The sequence below is a fragment of the Suillus fuscotomentosus genome (genome assembly GCF_016647785.1).
Source record: "Suillus fuscotomentosus strain FC203 chromosome Unknown F5891scaffold_4, whole genome shotgun sequence".
NCBI lineage: Eukaryota > Fungi > Basidiomycota > Agaricomycetes > Boletales > Suillaceae > Suillus > Suillus fuscotomentosus.
This window is the reverse complement of record NW_024539516.1, coordinates 1,083,437-1,101,380: the sequence shown is the minus strand read 5'-3', so window position 1 is coordinate 1,101,380 and position 17,944 is coordinate 1,083,437. Positions and strand designations below refer to the sequence as shown.

At 48.0% G+C, this 17,944-nt stretch overlaps 4 protein-coding genes across 4 annotated transcripts; 3 read left to right on the top strand and 1 right to left on the bottom strand.

Moving 5' to 3' along the window:
* The first annotated feature begins 7,963 nt into the window (after positions 1 to 7,963).
* On the top strand, positions 7,964 to 9,041 carry F5891DRAFT_1003577 (uncharacterized protein). The gene is made up of 4 exons (XM_041360315.1): positions 7,964 to 8,186; positions 8,236 to 8,424; positions 8,473 to 8,569; positions 8,627 to 9,041. The coding sequence occupies exons 2-4, from the start codon at positions 8,335 to 8,337 to the stop codon at positions 8,767 to 8,769; spliced, it is 330 nt and encodes a 109-aa protein (XP_041232321.1). The 5' UTR covers positions 7,964 to 8,186; positions 8,236 to 8,334; the 3' UTR covers positions 8,770 to 9,041.
* Positions 9,042 to 9,203: 162 nt separating this feature from the next.
* F5891DRAFT_1125549 (ubiquitin elongating factor core-domain-containing protein) lies at positions 9,204 to 14,007 on the top strand (the record flags this gene model as incomplete). The annotated part of the gene is made up of 23 exons (XM_041363977.1): positions 9,204 to 9,254; positions 9,284 to 9,550; positions 9,601 to 9,679; positions 9,729 to 9,804; positions 9,927 to 10,041; positions 10,090 to 10,205; positions 10,297 to 10,390; positions 10,419 to 10,463; positions 10,558 to 10,839; positions 10,903 to 11,004; positions 11,081 to 11,197; positions 11,250 to 11,348; positions 11,467 to 11,587; positions 11,721 to 11,881; positions 11,949 to 11,993; positions 12,060 to 12,217; positions 12,274 to 12,366; positions 12,419 to 12,536; positions 12,597 to 12,717; positions 12,842 to 12,947; positions 12,999 to 13,645; positions 13,703 to 13,852; positions 13,904 to 14,007. 23 exons carry the CDS (start codon positions 9,204 to 9,206, stop codon positions 14,005 to 14,007), a joined length of 3,267 nt encoding a protein of 1,088 aa, XP_041232320.1.
* A 432-nt stretch (positions 14,008 to 14,439) lies between these two features.
* F5891DRAFT_1161660 (uncharacterized protein) lies at positions 14,440 to 15,325 on the bottom strand (the record flags this gene model as incomplete). The annotated part of the gene is given in 4 exon segments (XM_041365262.1): positions 14,440 to 14,555; positions 14,604 to 14,651; positions 14,671 to 15,028; positions 15,082 to 15,325. 4 exon segments carry the CDS (start codon positions 15,295 to 15,297, stop codon positions 14,440 to 14,442), a joined length of 738 nt encoding a protein of 245 aa, XP_041232319.1. The 5' UTR covers positions 15,298 to 15,325.
* Positions 15,326 to 15,433: 108 nt separating this feature from the next.
* Positions 15,434 to 17,916, top strand: F5891DRAFT_1182155 (uncharacterized protein; the record flags this gene model as incomplete). Its single annotated transcript, XM_041366126.1, has 11 exons — positions 15,434 to 15,635; positions 15,689 to 15,791; positions 15,841 to 16,037; positions 16,087 to 16,174; positions 16,223 to 16,328; positions 16,380 to 16,526; positions 16,573 to 16,903; positions 16,959 to 17,071; positions 17,120 to 17,235; positions 17,286 to 17,642; positions 17,700 to 17,916. 11 exons carry the CDS (start codon positions 15,434 to 15,436, stop codon positions 17,914 to 17,916), a joined length of 1,977 nt encoding a protein of 658 aa, XP_041232318.1.
* Between the last annotated feature and the right edge of the window lie 28 nt (positions 17,917 to 17,944).

The following is a 17,944-nucleotide window of genomic DNA, read 5'->3' as shown; positions in this document are numbered from 1 at the left end:
GGCGTATTCACAGGACGACTGGATCCCATATCGAAACGCTCGAGTACCGATTCGATGTAGCGGCTTTGTGACAGCTTGATCGTGCGTTTATCGCGGTCGCGAATGATTTCCATTCCCAAAATCCAGCGCGCTTCTCCCAAATCGGTAAGCTCGTACTCTGCTGCTAACCGTTTCTTCAGCTCATCTATCATCTTCTTATCTTTTGACAGTATCATTTTGTCGTCAACATAGATGGCGACTATAATGATTGTGCCGTTCTCGACCTTGTAGAAGACAGAATGGTCTGCATTGCTGCGTGTGAAGCCGAGAGACTCGAAGACGGTACGTAGTCTTTTGTACCATGCTTTGTGTGCCTGCTTAAGACCGTATAGAGCACGTTTGAGCTTCCAAACTTGATTCGACGAGTCACGAAAGCCAGGAGGGAGCTGCAGGTAAATTTCCTCATCCAATTCACCGTTTAGAAAAGCTGACTTGACGTCCATCTGATGTATATCTAGATCGTACTTGGCTGCAAGGGCAAGAAGGACTCGAATCGTCGAGAACTTCGTGACGGGGGCAAAGGTGTCTGTGTAGTCGATCCCTTGGACCTGCGTGAAACCTTTCGCGACGAGTCTGGCCTTATAGCGTTCAATTTCGCCATGCGGGCCGCGCTTAATTTTATAGACCCATTTCGAGTCTACAACCTTGCGGTCACGAGGGCGTTTGACTTCCTCGTATAGGCCAATCTTCTCGAAGATCTTCAATTCTTCGGTCATCGCCGTGTACCATAGATCTGCGTCTGGACGATTCATTGCTTCATGGAACGTCCCAGGCTCACCATTACAAGCTACTGTAGCCTTGTAAGCCTCCCCATGTGTCTCCGCAGCCTCAATCGCGCCCACTGCCTCAGGTATGTCTTGTATAACCGGTTCCTCTCTTTGAAGTGTTGACTTCTCATAGGCGTTTATGAAGTAGCGAGGATCATCGTCTTGCATAGGTGCGCATCGCGCTCGCGAGCTGCGCCTTACTTCAGGTGGAGGAGCTGGGCGAGGATATGGAGCAGGAGGTGCTATTTGTCGAGTGGCTGAAGGGGTTAGTGGTTGAACACGGTGTGTCTCCAACGCACGCGTGTTGTTCGGTGCTGACATTTCCTTGTTCTGGTCTTCAGGCTCGAACTTGACCATGCTTAGAGGAGCTGGTTGTCCATCGACATCATCATCCTCGTGGGGAGATTCGGTAGCTGGATTTCCCACTTCCGGTGCGTCATCGTCTGATAATTCTTCTATAATTGTTGACTTATGAGGAGCTTCCAGGCCTTGCAGGTCGTCTGTGTTGTGCTTTGCAGCAGTGACCTGTTTCTCTGGGAGAAATGTGTCTATCTTGACACGACTAGGCCCTTGCGGATCTCCTTCATCGAAGATGACGTCTCGCGACTCGAGGATGCGACCGGTTGGACGATGCAGGCATACATAGGCCTTTCGATGTTCGGCATACCCAAGGTTGACGCATTCGAGCGATTTCACACCGAGCTTCTGGCGTTTTTCATCAGGTATGTGTACATGGGCTTTGCACCCAAATACCCGGAGATGGGATACTGATGGTTTGTTCCCAGTGAACGCTTCGTGTGGTGTAATGTCTCCATCTATCGCACAAGTTGGAACCCGGTTCAATATGTGCGCCGAATATAGGATCGCATCTCCCCAATATGTGTTTGGCAGTCCGGCGTCTCGTAGCAAGCTGCGTGCCATTTCAACTAAGGTCCGATTCATCCGCTCTGCGACACCGTTCTCTTGTGGTGTGTATGCGTTTGTTTTCTCGTGATGGATGCCTTTTGACTCGAGATAGGATACAAATTGTTTTGATCCATATTCCCCCCCACCATCACTACGAAAATAGTTGGGGCGTTCTCCAGTCTCGGTCTCTGCACGTTCAAAGTATCCTTTGGTGAGTGCGAATGTTTCATCCTTGGTCTTCACAAGTTTAACCACGAGATGGTGTGAATAGGCATCTATGAATGTAACGAAGTATCGGAAGCCGGCGCGCGACACTGTTTCCATGGGTCCGCATACATCAGAGTATGTGCGATACAGGACTCCTGGGCTTTCGACATTTGATTTCGTTGGGATTGGGTTGCGGTGTTGCTTGCCTTCAAGGCAAGGCTGACACACTGCCTTATTGTGAGTACTTGAACCCTTTATGTTGATCCCATTGACCATATCTTTCGAAATTAACTTAGATATGGAGTCGAAATTTACGTGCCCAAGTCGTCGATGCCATGTGTCCAGAGTTGCACTCGAATGGAGCATGCGCGAGGTGAGAGCTGTTATGGGGACATCTGGATCGAGTGGAGCTGATGGTCCTTGCAGAATGTATGCATGTGCTTTCTCGCAGGGCTTTACTTGAAGGACGTATAGCGAGTTTCGCTTATGTGCGAGAGCGACGGTCTTTCCCTTTGCAAGGATCTTGCATTGGGAACCATCAAAGGTGACTTCGAGACCTTGTTTCGTGAGGCGGGGAACTGACAGAAGGTTCACATTCAGGTCTGGTATGTGATAGACTTCCTGCAGGATGGAGTGGATGTACTCATTTTCACCAACATAGACGTTTATTTCAGCACGTCCGATACCTATCGCATCTATCGAGCGTCCATCTCCGATGATTACTTTTTCGGGTGGGTTCAGTGTGCGATATTTGATGAAAATTTCCCGCTGACACGTCATGTTTGCAGATGCGCCAGAGTCCACTATCCAATCATCTTTGGATGCGGATGTAGAGTGCCCATGTGCCATGAATAATTGGAGCGGTGTGTCATGGTCCGACGAAATGCGTGCGACCTTCGCAGATAGGTCCGTTTTTCCTTTGTCTTTGTCCACCTGCTTCCCACTCTTTTCAGCGTCTTCAGCAGCTTTCTTCTTTCGACAGTCCTTCTCCTCATGTCCAGGAATGTGGCAGTATGTGCACTTTTCCTTTGACTTCTTCTTGTCCTTATCCTTGCGCTTAGGCTTATTCTTTTGCGCAGGTCCCTTCGCAACGAGCGCAGATTGGCTATTGCTAGCCTGTCGTTGCCTTTCCTCTACCAGCACTTGGGCTATAACAGTTTCGGTGGTGAGTTTGTCACTACTGGACATTAGGATCGTTCGAAGGGTGGCATAGGATGAAGGTAAGGATATCACCATCGCAACTGCGACCAGTGAATCGTCGAGCGGCTGACCAAGCGAGGACAGTATGAATGCCTTCTGTCACATGGTGTTTAGCTGCGTTTCCATAGGAGATTCGTCCGTCAAGGTACTTCGAAACAATTCGCCAATGAGTTGAGCAATTGTTTGCTTTCCTCTACCCTTGTATCGCTCACAGAGCTTCTTCCAGGCATCTTTAGCTATTGGCACATAGAGTATCCCATTCAAGGGATCATCTTTCAGCGTGAGAGCTATCTGAGCTCGTGCTTCCTTGTTCCTTGCTAACCATTCCTGGTGTTGAACAGGGTGCGTTGTGCTATCTGGCATCTTTTCACTTCCTTCAACAATTCCCCATAGTCCTCGAAGGTCAAGGATTAACTCGACACGGTACTTCCATAGTTGGAAGTTTGAACCGTCGTTTTCGAGGGATGGAATATCATATAGACGATTTGAGGCTTGTGCAGTTCTGCTTGTAGATGTAGAACTGGATGATATGGAAGGGATGTTCGAGGATGAAGCAGCTGCACCTGACTGGGCTGCAGACACTGAGGGTGTGTTCGACATTTAATTTTTGTTTCGGTTGATGTTCCTTTGTGGTACTGGATTGATTCTAAGCACCAGGGCTCATAACCTTTTGTTCGAGGATGCGACGGACGAAAGAATGACAGAAAGAATTCTATAAACGAAAGTAGTAAGTACTCAGTCTCAATAGTCGAAGACTAGGAGACTACTAGCTGACCTATAAACGAAAGTAGTAAGTACTAGAGTAGTAGTCAGTATCGTAGTAAAGAGTCTAAATAAATAATATCATACCTCAGTCTCAATAGTCGAAGACTGAGGTGCTAAGTAATATAAAACTTCTAATGAGCGCATAGCGTATTATGTAAGCGAGTGTTGTTTGTTGTTGTCCGAATCAAAGTTATCACTTATCTATAATCTTTCAACAGATTGATGTTTTTTAGCATTTGGCCAGCATAATTCCGCTAACCGTTGTAGCGTTTTGAAACCAGTGACAAGTAGCGCCAGGAACAATCCGTCGTTGTAAGCGTCTGACGCGCTGAGAGCATTTATGACGCCCTCAAGATCGTCAACAGTCAATGGTAGTTTCCGTTGGATTGGTTTTGAGAGATGATGCTTGCATCCTTTCAGCGTTCGTGTCACCAGTAATGACTTCTGCGCTTCGCGCACGTGCGGGAAGTGCGTCTCTAGACGATTAACGATCCCCGAAAGGTACGAATCTACTGACTGCGGTTCGATGTAATGTGATAGCCAGACGACAAAGAAGGAGAGCGTGTCTTGCGTGGGTTCAACTGGACGATTGTGAAGCCGACAGAAGTTAAGGTAAGAATTCAAATGCGAATCATATGCCGAAGCGGTTGTGGATTCGATAGCAGATCCAAGAGCTAGTGACCGTTCGAGCTCCAACCGCTCCAGTGTCCAAGCTTCCCGTAAGGGTTGCTTGGACCGTGTCTCACTCGAGATCATGTTCTCGACGCCCCCAACGCATCCCGAGGGGGTTCGAAGTCGCAGATATCAGCTGTCGGAATGATGTCCATGACGAGCTCGTTATGAAAACGGGACAGCGCATCTGCGATGACATTCTGTTGTCCCGGAATATGTTGCACACGCAGATCTACTCCATATTTAAGTAGGACATCCACCGCTGATCATAACAAAGAGTTATAGCCAGGTTTGGCTCGCAATGAGTCGAACATAGCCACGGTGTTTGAGTTGTCGGTGTAGATTAGGAGTTTGCCTGGGACTTCTGTCATGTTCTCCACTGAGTGGATAGCCGAACAGACAGCGAGTGCTTCGAAGAAGAATATGGTGTCGCGGGGAGCTTCAACCGGTAGGTGGCATTGACACACAAATTGGTCGTCTGGAAACCACAATCCTAATCCCACTCCCGAAGCATCAGTGTAAATCACTGCGACGTCATCACTCGCCGGGTTAAAGTCTAAACTTTTGAACAAGTAAAGTCCGTCAGAACGTTCAACATGGTTTGCGAGCCAGTGCAGCTCATCAAGTAGCGCGTTGTTGACGTGTATCATAGCCAGCGCGTTTGACTTCCCCCAGATCTTGTCATAGAGCACCGACAATCCCGGTTTTAACAGAGGGAACACATTGAAGCTCCATTCGCACCATCCTGCGAGCCGTTGGTATTCACGTAACAACCAACGGTGATTCTTGCGAGCAAAGCGCCGTAACTCTGTCACCAGAGCGTCCTTTTTCTCCTCCGGCAGCGTGACCAGCATAGCATTTGGGTCGACATTGAATCCTATAACCGTTAGAGTCGACCCAAAGAGCTGTTTAGCCTTCTCGTGTGGTAAGTTAAGGTCATCCCACAATTGCAACAACCGAGTTTGCTTTGTGGGGAAGTGACAATCATACGGCGCATAGTATAGTGTCCGTCCGGCGACTTCGAACGAGAAGGAGTCGTCCATATACGTTTTGAGAGCATCAATGAGTACGCGATGAATGGCGATCCAGGCGACTAGGGACATGAAAGAGATCCAAACTTTAGGAGACCCTCTACCCCCGAAATTATTGTTCCGATTGACGTGACGTTGACCGTGCACGGTCAGGATTTGTTTGACTTGCCATAGCAGATGCATAGGTAAACGACGGAAGGCCTGCGATATGTCAGATTTGAACATGACTAGCTCAACGTTAGGATGCTGCTCGCGAAAACGTAGCAATGATGCTCCAAGTGAATGCAATCCATCGAGTTTCGACCCTTTAATCGTGTCATGTTCAATCATAGAATTGAGTGAATAATCACCCGCTGTGTGGTCAACGACCAGACGCAGCTTATCCGAGTTAGGTTTTGGTACGGTGTGCATCGGCACACTATACATTCCCGGGTAAAGTTTGGTACCGAAGCTTTCTGAAACACGGCCCAAACATATTTCCTCGCGCATTTGATCTTCAATGAATTGTAGTTGGTCGTCGGTTTTTGAACATGTGTGAGAAGAATTGTCATTAATGGAAGGGTACGAGCTGTCCGAGGTATCAGCCCACGGCCAGAAGCCTAGACGTAACGCCCGACATACAGACTCAACAAACGGTTGGTTTGGATGGTCTGAAAGGAACATTTCAAAGCGGTCAACGTTAATGGGTGTCACAATGCGAAACAAATGAGGGTTGTCCGCAATCGTGCGAGCAGCATCACTTCCTTCAACTTCATTCAATGGCGGCATGGGCACAGGTTCTGCGTATTCCGTGGACCGTGCGGTAGGACTGAAAGATATATCTGTAGGTGACCAGATCAAACCTCGCCTATGACGCGGACGTTTAAGCGACGGTTCAAGTGAGTTTGGACTTAGACTCCTCGTGATGCTTCGTTTCCGTGTGCCGACGTGCACAGAGTCTCCCATCTTGTTCGTGTGAACAGACGTGTGCGTAACGACATGATTGAGCGCTGCGGGAACATTCACCTGAATTCCATTTACGACAGGGCTCACGACGGCTGAAGGCAGACTTCTCTCGTGCAGATGCACCGAGTTTGGAAGACTGCTTGTCTTCGTCAAAGTGGACTCCGTCGGATTGGAAGTGCGATTCATAGAGGTCGGTAAAGGCTGCGAAGTCCGAGAGTTCAACTCTTCGTGAATTTGCAGCTCTATTCCGGACAGCTTTGTCGAATCTGATGATCCTTTCATGCATCCGCTGGAGTTTGCGGTCAAATTTGTCATTAATATATTCTCCGTAACAGGCGAGCTCATCCTCTCTATGAGGGAACGCGAATTTGATGGCTCTGGCAGCTCTGTTCCATGCTGCAGACCATTGCGCAGCGGAGGTGATTTTCTTGGAAGTTGCTTCCGAAGTTCCAGAGAATTTGATCTCAATGTCTCCGAGTGTTTCTGTGCATTTGTCAATGGTACGCGAGGAGGAAATGATGGAGTGAACTGTGTCGAGGTTGATACTCTTTCCAGCAACGATCTCTGCCCATCCGGCTTCATGAAATTCGGGGCAGCACCGGTGATACATGAGCTGACGTCGCACTTCTTTTGAGTCTTGCGACCAGTTGAGGAGGATTTCGTTAGTGCGTGTAAGGTTTGCTGAGAGTTGTCCTCCACTGAAAGACTGTTCTGCACGTTTGAGACAGGTAAGGTCGAGTTTTGAGCGCTTTCGAGCAGGTTCTCCTCGCTCAAAGCTTTGCTCTCGCTGAAACTCATTCTCTCTAGGAGGGATGGATTCCCTGTCTTCAGACCATCGCATATCATCAGGTCCCCGCTGTCCTCTGGCCAAGTCGAGATCTCTGGACCATTCTTCGAGCATATCGAAGTACGGAGTCGCAATGAAAGACTCCGCTTGGTCCGTGGCTTCGTTTGATGCTGATGCGATAGCCTTCGTGATTGAGATGAAAGCTTCTTGTTTAGAAATGATGGCATGCTTGTAGTTTTCGACAACGTTGAGGCACCTCTCCACCAACTCTTGTTGGGATAAAGACGATCCTGAAGGGTTGGTTTGAGCCGAAGACCCTTCTTGTCCGGGTCCAGAGAGAGTGTTAGATGAGACATTTTGCGAACTGGACATGGAGGTTATGACCGAATTGAAGTTGTAAAACGAAATTCAATAAATAGCTTAAATTATGGCGCAGAGTGTGCGCGAGCAGATGGTGCTCAACGTTGGATGACCGCGAAGACGAAAGATTAGTTCATCTAGAAGTCTGTGCTACCAACGTTTAGGAGACCTGGTCACAGGTGTACGTCAGACGTGACGAAGGTGCGCACAGACCAGTGGACTCGGCCTGGGCCGAGTGCGATTATTGATTCAACTCGTTTAAACCTATTAAAACACGATTATTTCAGAAGTTCGCACGTTCTACGGGACCCCTGATGCAAGAGCACTTACCGAAGAGCAAACAATCCCTGCATCTCTTCGTGACGCGTCTTCTTTCACGAGAGTACTTTTTTTTTGGCACTCGGACGCGCTGATCTCGAAGACCACTGGGAGTCCCTACAATCCAAAGAAGAATTTGAGGACGTGAGGAAAAAGTTATGCTCTATCCTGTCCAACACTGTCTCCGTAGTAAGTTATTCAACTCCCCGAATTCAAACAGCCGCTGACATGGTTCAAGGCGAGCCTGCTTCTCGCAACAAGTGGCGTTTTCGTGTCCACAGGTTCTCCTGTGCCTTACTTTAACTATTCCACACTTGCAACCTATTTCCTACTCTTCATGTCACTCATGCTGGCCATGATTGCAGTGTTGACATCTGGTTTGAGTATGATTCGCTGGCTACACACTGATCAGCAGTGGAGTCGAGAAGTAAGAGCATTCCTGCTTTACCCATGACATCGGCTGACATCTTATCAGCAACTTAGGACAGGCGGTTACTTCCTTTTTTCCTACCTGTTATCAATCATCATGCCCATATTATTTGTTGGCATATCCCTGAATTGTTTCATATTCGGTGAGCTCCGCTAATTCAGTGCTCTCTCTGAGTCCTCATGTGCTATTTCGTGCGCAGCGATGTTGATATCAGGCTTTAACTTCCAGAATACCGTCTGCCGCGTCATCACCGCGCTCTGGTTAGTCATATACGCCATCTGCATTGGGGCAATACTGATGGAATTCGCGTGGAGGTATGCGAAAAACCACAAATCACAATGATCCAGACACGGTCGGGAGTTTCGACCATCACTTTTCGCCTTTTTTACCGTGGTGGAATCTTTGGCGCTTGTATGGATGTACAATAAGTTATAACTAAATACCAGGGTGGACAATACGTACTGCGTGCTTGGGTAGAGAGGGCTGTCAGTGCTAAAAAAAAAAAGCCTAAAGAGTACTTTTACTTCAAATATACCAATACTTACTTCGAATAGACGGCTGATCATCGGCGCGAAAGCAACTGATACGTCAAAATATTAACTCTTTCTTGCTTTTGTCTCTGTGAGCGCTCTCCGAAACGCTCGTGAATCGAAGAGCGTGATAAAATCAAGGAGACGGCTTAAAGGGGATAAAGTTGGACTCTAGTCACGTGTTGATTTAAAGCCTGAGGGCATCTGCTAGGCAGTGTTCAGTATTTACGGTTGACGATCTGGACGATGAGCGAACCCACTGATGCTGATCGTGTATGGTTACTTTATTTATTCATGGTGAAGATAATTGATCGTTTGTGCAACAGATTCGAGCAAAGCGCCTTGCAAAGTTGCAGGCAGGATCTACGTCTAATTCACCAACTCCTTCACCTGCCTCTCCCGGGCCTTCAACCACCATAGCCCAGCTTCCCCAACCAAAACCAAAACCTCCTTTTATTCCACCTCAATCAACAACCCCGCCCCCTCAACGCAATGTTTCTGTGAAGAGGAAGCCCACCGCACCTGCTCCCAAAATTGATTATCAGACATGGGAGAACGACACAATATCTACAGTCCTCAAGGTTACACTTAGTGTATGCTCTTCACTTCTCTGCTGTAGCAGTTGTACCTCATCAATGAATAGAAATCAACTGCAGAGGCAAACGAGTATGATCTCGTGTGGCTCAAGCATCTTCAGGTTGAGCTCGAGTCTGAGGGTCACCGTACGTCTTTTCTATAAATCCACTTGTTTAACTAATGTAGCTTTATTAGCTCATATGACTCTTACGAACGATATCGTGGATCGACTCCTCATCACTCGCCTCGAGCTTAATGCGCAGGCCATGTCGTAAGTTTCTTCCTTTGATCGCCCTTTATCGTTCACATTCATATCTCATTGATCCTATTCAAACGTTTGCGCTTGATCACCGCCTGAGTCCTAAGTGATCACTAACAAAGTCATAAATACAGCGACGACCTCGAATATGTCTCAGTGCTCGCCTCTCTCCCTCCTCAGTCCGTTTTCGAGTACCTTGTAGGCTGCTGGAAGCGTATCAACACTGCCAGATCAATTTTACTCAAGAAGGTGCTTTCACTCTTCTACACCCTCATAAATCATCTCACAAGATTCTAGAACCCCGTCTCTGAAACCCAGCAAGCCACCGCACTCCTGAATCAGCTCAGAGACCTCATTATCAGTTACATAGGCCTTAACCTGCAGGATCCGGAGATGTTTCCACAACCCGCTGAGTGCGTTCTTTCCATCTAATTGATGCGTCGCTCAGTAATTACTCTTTTCCTTTTTCACCTGTCCCAACTTTGCCTTCTCTTGAATGCATAGTCGTCCACTATCAACTCTTGGGTCACGCGAGCTACTCTCACCCTTGCTCTCCCTCTCTGCCCTATCTACGCCTCTGTACGCATCTACAAGCCACGTCTCAAACCACGCTAGCTCCCACAGAGGTTCAGCTATTCTTGCAGGACCTTGTCGTTCGCTTCGCAGACCCAGTGCGTGTACTTTTATTTCAAAACATTTCATCGTAGAACACATACGTTCATTGTCTGCTCCTCAAGCCCCAGCTTAAACTTATATATTCGTTAGGATGAACTTTTAACCACGCTAAGCACCCTCGTCCACACTCTCGTCGCGCACACCCTTACCATACCATCGGAGGGCATTGGTGGAAGCGGTGGGGACTCCGCATGGCGTGGTGTCATAGGAGGCATGGAAGCCCTCGTCGGAGTAAAGCCCATCGCAGAGATGATCACGAGAATGCCGCAATGGCTCGGCGAGGGTTTCGGGGTGGAAGTGACGGCTGCAAACTTTGAGAGGCTGTCTCTTATGAGCCCGCTGCTTAGGCTGGGGACGTTCAGTCGGGAGTGGGTGAGTATTGTACGGTGAGGCGTGTGAATGATGATGTGTCTGACATACGTCGTACACCAACAGCCAGGTATTGCGCAAATATACTTTAGCGACCCGACGAAACGCAGTCGTGCGGATGTGGACTCGTCGAATGCAAGTTTGAGAGGGACGTTGAAGAGTTTGCAGGTGAGTGATTTTGGTTTACACTTCCTTGTATGGTTTTGCTCATCTTCGCGTCCTTTCATTTGCACCCGTGATTCAGTCCTCCCTCTTTCAAATATTTAACACCCTCGTGCGCACATCTCCCGAAGCGCGTGAGCGGGTATTAGAATACTTTGCGACAGTAGTGCGTCTCAACGTAAAACGCGCAGGAATGCAGGTACGATTATTTTTCCTCCTGCGCAGTGGGATGCTAATCAACACATGTGCAGGTTGAGCCTGATACCGTCGCGTCGGACAGCTTCATGGTCAATCTACAGAGCGTGTTGCTGAGATTCGCGGAGCCCTTTATGGACGCGAGATATACAAAGGTTTGTTCGTTTAGTTTCTCAATGGATTCCAGTCTCCCTCATCTTGCTGCTATCTTTCTACTACTGTAAACGTCATTGCGTGGTCGTGCACATTTTGTGTATTGCTCTGTGACCACAGATGAACCGCATAGATCCCTATTATTTTTCAGTATCTACCCGAATCGATCTAAAGGAGGAGACGAGGATCAAAGCGACAAGCGATGAAGCTGCGCAATGGGTCGAGGAGAGCAAGTCGAAGGGTGGGTGTTCTACACCTTAGCACACGATTTCCTACTGATGCCTATCCTCTATAAAACCAAAATAAATCAACACGTAATGCAACTATGTGCTCGCACACGCCTCACCCAAACACTATTACTTTAATCGCCTCAGCCGCAACGCTCAACTTCATCTCCGACATTTTCTATCTCTGCAATGCACTGGGACACTATGGATACATACGCACGATACAGGTGTACGAAGACTTGGGGAAGACACTTGATGATTACCAAAGGCACCATGATATGATTGCTGGGGATGGGTCGTGGATGGGGGTGCGTATTTTTTCTTTGATGATCACTTCTACCGTTTATGTATAATGAACTCATGTTGTATCTGTAGACACCTCAACAAGCGCACGTGCAAGCCACCATCGAGAACGTCAAGGTGAGTATTTTCTCGTGCACTCTAACCCATGGCTTGAGTGTAACAATATCTTGTACGAAAAAAAAGAATGAAATGTCAAAGATCCAATCTCAACAACTTGCGTACCGTGTCCAGTTGCTTGATCCTGAGCTCGTGTTCCGGTATGTAGGGTTCACGAGCTTTGCGTCGACTTGGTTGATCCGGAGCGTCGATCCGCGGGGGACGCATCCGAATCCCGTCGTTGAGTGCGTTTCTCAGCTTTTGAGAGGTTTTGTTTGGCGTGATGACTGATGCGCAATAGATTGCCCCTTTCGAAGGACGTTCCGATGACATTCCGAGTCCTTCCGGAGTTTATTATTGAGGATGTGGTAGAGTTCTTTTTGTTTGTCGTGCGGTATGTTTTTATCACTCTTGTCAAGTGCGCATGGGAGCTGATGGACTTGAAGGCACTCGCCAGAGAGTCTTGACTTGTCTGGGAAGGACGAGCTTGTGATCTTTGCGCTGACGTTCCTTACTTCGACATGGTACATCAAGAACCCTTTCTTGAAAGCTAAGATCAACGAGGTGCGTTTCCTCCCTTCGCTTGCTGCCGTAAAAAAATCGCTGACGTTGGGAATGAGACAGGCGGTATTTTATGGTGTGTTGCCGTACGCAAATGACAGACACGGGATTTTGGGACACACGCTGAACACGCATCCCGTCGCGCTCAAGAACTTGATACCGGCATTGACTCATTTCTATATCGGTATGTCTTGTCGTCAAAAGCTGGATGAACGTTGTTCATGATATCTTCAGAGGTCGAACAAACGGGTGCTAGTTCGCAGTTTTATGACAAATTCAGTGAGTGAGATTTTTTCATGAATTGATAGAATCTGAGGACATCGATATCTCAGACGCGAGGAGGAATATCGCTTACATTCTGAAAGCGGTTTGGGATAATCCTGTTCACAGAGATGCCTTGAATAAGGAAGCTCAGTATGTTATTTTCCCTCGTGATATTCACGCAAGACCAATGTTATCCTCCAGGAATGTCGACAAATTTATCCGGTTCATCAACCTCATGATCAACGACGTTACCTATCTCATGGATGAGTCTCTCAGCGAGCTCACGCAGATCCACAACATCCAGACAGAGATGCGCGATCAAACCGCTTGGAACGCTCGTCCTCAGCAGTACCGACGTGAACGCGAAGGTGCGCTCCGCGGCCTCGAGCGACATGCATCTGGGTATACCACGCTGGGCAGGTCCACCGTCGGTCTCTTGAAGGATTTCACAGCAGAAACTAAGGGGCCATTCATGATGCCCGAAATCGTGGACAAACTCGCGGCTATGCTGGATTACAACCTCGATGCGCTCGTTGGGCCCAAGTGCGGCGAGCTGAGGGTGCAAGACCCAGAGAAATACAAGTTCAATCCCCGTCAGCTCCTGAGCGATATTCTGCAAGTGTACATCAACCTCAGTGATCAAGAAGAGTTTGTGAGAGCTGTTGCAAATGACGGAAGGAGTTATAGGAAGGAGCTGTTTGAGGCGGCGATGGAGACTGCTAGACGGGTGCCGTTGAAAACCGAGACTGAGATTGGGGTTGTGAGGTCTTTTGTGTCCAAGGTGGAGGAGATGAAAACTACGATTGAGGCGGAGGAAGATTTGGGTGAGATACCGGATGAGTTTTTAGGTTGGTTTTTTTCTCTTGTACCTCGTCATGGAAAAAGGCTTACGGCGAATTCATCAGACCCTCTCATGGCCACGATCATGCGTGATCCAGTCACGCTTCCATCTTCTCGCGTCGTCATAGACCGCTCGACTATTCGGTCTCATCTGCTCTCTGACTCCAAAGATCCTTTCAACCGGGTGCCGTTGGTGGTAGAGGATGTTATCCCCAGTACGTTTTTTTTGTAATGCGTATTTGCCAAGTTTGACGTGATATGGGTAGATGTGGAACTTAAAGCACAGATCGACGCGTTTATAGCCGAGAGAAAGAACAAGCGGTCAACAATAGAAGAGGGGATTGTGAAGATGGATGTTTCCGTAGATTGATTATATCAATGCTGTGTCGCTAATTTTGCATCAGGTTATATGAATCGTCTTTTTTCAGGAGTTCCTTTGAGATTAGATACCGGGTCGAGGAGACGAACGCACTTCTCCTACACGTCTGTTGCAGACACGAGTAGAAGATAACATCTACGTATGTAGATTATGCATAACTTTGGCTAAAGTTTATGTCCGTCTTCTATGTTCATGAACCTGCCCATTCCGGTCTGCCTGGTTGAAGTGGGCAACAGTGAACTTGCCTGTATCTCAGCCTCAATCGAATGCACCTGTGTTCGCAATGCTAAAGTCGGCGTTAGTATTGGCAACGGCACTTACAATATTGAATACAACATTGCACCTCTGGTAAGGGTATGCCTGTCATCGTTAGAGCAGGCGGGTAGAGGCATGATAAGCAAATATGATAATGAACACGAAATGCTACTTCTTTCGTTTCTTGCTTCCCCGGGCATTGCTCGCTGACCCTGCCCTGGCTCGTCCTACCGCCCCTCCTCGAGCAAGCTGCTTGACACGCCCTCGTCCCACTTTTGATTGACCTGTATACATCAGCCGAGAATAAGGGAGGAGCGAAAAGAAGAATTTACCAGGTGATGTTTCTTGCACGTCCGGGTTGTCCTCTTCATAGTCCGTGCCTGCGTCCGTGCCTGTGACTGACGCTAGGGGTGATCCCAGCGCCCTCGTCTCCACTCTCCTGCGTGAGCGCACTGCTGTCGCTATCGCCACCTACTAGGCCAGCCATGTCCGCCTTGCTTTTACTACGTTTCGTGGTCTTGGTTTTTTTCGGTTTACTGGGCTGGCGCGGGGATGGTGCAGGCGTTGAAGATGGAAGGGAGGCCGTTGCACGTAGCCGACGCTCTGAGATGATATTATTGAAAGCATCATCATTAGGAAGAGAATATTCATCTCGAAAGAAAGGATGTCGTGAGAGATTCTGAGAAGGCGAAGGGGATCGTACGAGGTGTGGTGTTGAATTCTGGCTCGAGGTTGGCGTGTCGAAACCATCAATTTCCTGGCGCATACTGAGACAAGTAAAAACAAAACTGAAAGCGCTGTGCAGCTCACCGCTGTCTCTAGTGCATCAAGATCATAACAGAGTTTCAACTTTGCCCAAATACTCTCGACGGGTAGTACACGACCAGTTTCATTGTGTACTGCATTGCGAATGGCTAATACGTGAAAATGCTTGTGGAGGCCAACGGGCCGAGCCTTCATTACTGATCGGAAGAAAGCAATCTCCCCTTCGACGCTGTTGAGGAAGTCATCTGGGCTGTCAGACATGTTATTGAGACGTGGTTTGTGAGGTAGCGGTTGTTTGGCAAAGGCTTTGGATCCAAACAAACGCGTCCACATTGAGAACAATCACGTGGGGGAATTCTCATTCTCGCTCACTGGTTACTTACGGTCACTGGATTTCATGTCTGACACAGAGCAGGATATAACCGTACTCGGAAAGCGTGGTAGAAACTCGGACGATGATACAGGTCGTCTGCAGGATGGTGAAGATAGTCCCATGCCAGCTGCCGACGCAGCCATAAACCAGGACGACAGCGATGATGATGTTGGTCCTATGCCTCTACCTGCGAGCGCAAATGGTGGATTCAAAAGGAAGCGCAGAGGTGAGTCGCACGATTATCAGTCTATGAATCATTGACTTACAATTCAATGCTAGTGGTCCCTCACGAGAAACTGTACCTTGACCACCTCCCAGATGCAGAACAGTACTACAAAAGCTACATGCATCGTGACTCCCTGAGCTTCGTTATTGTCACAAAGTAAGTCCGAGAGAATATCTATGGAGCGAGTATCTCAATCTCGGAACAGGACAGACTTTATCATCACTACGTCGGTTGACGGACATCTAAAATTCTGGAAGAAGCAGGACGAGGGCATCGAATTTGTGAAACACTTCCGTGCACACATGAGCCCCATAACTGGAGTATCATCAAGTGCAGATGGACAGCTTTTTGCCAGTATCTCGGAAGATGGGTCTGCAAAAGTGTTCGATGTGCTCAACTACGGTGCGCAAGTGGCCCACATTTATTTATCTTGGCGCTGACTAGTAAACAGACATGATAAACATGATAAAGCTCGGGTTTACCCCTCATGCGTGCTGTTGGGTACATAGACGAGGGCAAGCACAAGGCCTGCTGGCTGTGTGAGTATCTTGTGCAATTTCCTGGTTAACTTCTAACACAGTATATAGCTCGGAGCAAGGGACGGGTACCATACGGCTTTATGATGGTCGCGGTAATGATTCCCCACTACTAACAATCGAAAAACTTCATCGTTTCCCTGTGCATTTAATGACAGTGAGTCTACCCTATTTGAAGAAGCGCCTGATGTGACGGTCATTCCTTCAGTACAGCGACCGCTATGATACTGTGATCTCTGGTGATGAAAACGGTTTCGTTGAGTACTGGCAACCGTTTGAGCCTTTCGAGCCACCACGAAATATACCAGACATGTGGTCATTGAAGTCTTCGACGGACCTCTACGAGTTCAAAAAGGTAAGTTAAAATTTCCATCTTGTAGCATTCGCTGACTTTTATCTAGACAAAATCAGTCCCTGCTTGCATAACGCTTTCACCCGATTCCTCTTCCTTTGTTACATTTTCTCTTCCAGATCGCCAAATCCGCATATTTTCCTTCTTGAAAGGCAAACTGACTCGGAAGTACGACGAATCGTTGACAGCAATCCAGGAAATGCAACAGGCCAGTACCTCAATCCATCGCGTAGAGGACATGGAGTTTGGTAGGCGGCTGGCAGTGGAAAGGGAGCTTGAGATGCCAGGCCCCGACGGACGAATTCCTGCAATGTCGACCAATGTAGTGTGGGACGAAAGTGGGGCATTTGTCCTATATCCGACCTTACTCGGAATCAAAAGTTGGGAGTGACTTCTGTTTGGCAGACTCAAAACTGATATGTTACTGTTTCTTAGTGGTCAACACGGTGACGAACCGTGTTGTGCGGCTACAGGGAAAGGATGAATCAGTTCGATGGATGAACCTTGCATTGTACCAGGGAGCGCCTGCAAAGAAAGGGCTAGCACCTGTATGTACCTATTGATGATTGAGGAACACTGACAAGCAACTTTTATAGGCGATGACAGCGTCTGCAAATCCAATGCTTGCCAACAAGGGTATTCGAGACCCGACCCTCTTTTGCACAGGGTATAAACGCCAGCGTTTTTATCTTTTTACCCGATCCGAACCAGAGTAAGTACTTTACCATTTGACCTTGCTACGTGTTCATATCTGCATCACAGAGACAGCAAAATACACGACAGAGACGTCTTTAATGAACGGCCGACGCGTGAAGAACAGTCCATTGCCTCTGCGACTGCCCTCACCAAATCAGGACCATCACCTTTGGCTTCATCTGCAGTGATTCACACTTCCATGGGCGACATACATATGCGCCTATTTCCCCAGCAATCTCCAAAAGCTGTGGAGAACTTTGTGGGCCACGCACGGAGCGGTTATTTCGAGGGTGTCATTTTCCACCGGGTCATTCCGAAGTTCATGATCCAGACTGGAGACCCATTGGGCGATGGCACAGGGGGGACGTCAATTTGGGACAGGGAATTTGAAGATGAGTTCTCCCCAGATTTGAAACATGACCGGTAATTATTTGGCGCTTGGCTCAGTCAAGATTTCATGGTTGATTGACTACATTACAGCCCGTATACCATCAGCATGGCAAACGCAGGTCCTAACACAAACGGCTCGCAGTTCTTCATTACCACTACAGCCACTCCATGGTTGGACAAGAAGCACACGATTTTCGGTCGCGCTATCTCTGGACTGGAGGTCATTCATAATATCGAAAACGTGAAGACGAATAAGATGGACAAGCCATTTGAAGACATCAAGATTGTCAATGTTGATGTCGATTAATTAGGATTACATATCTTTGCATCATCAT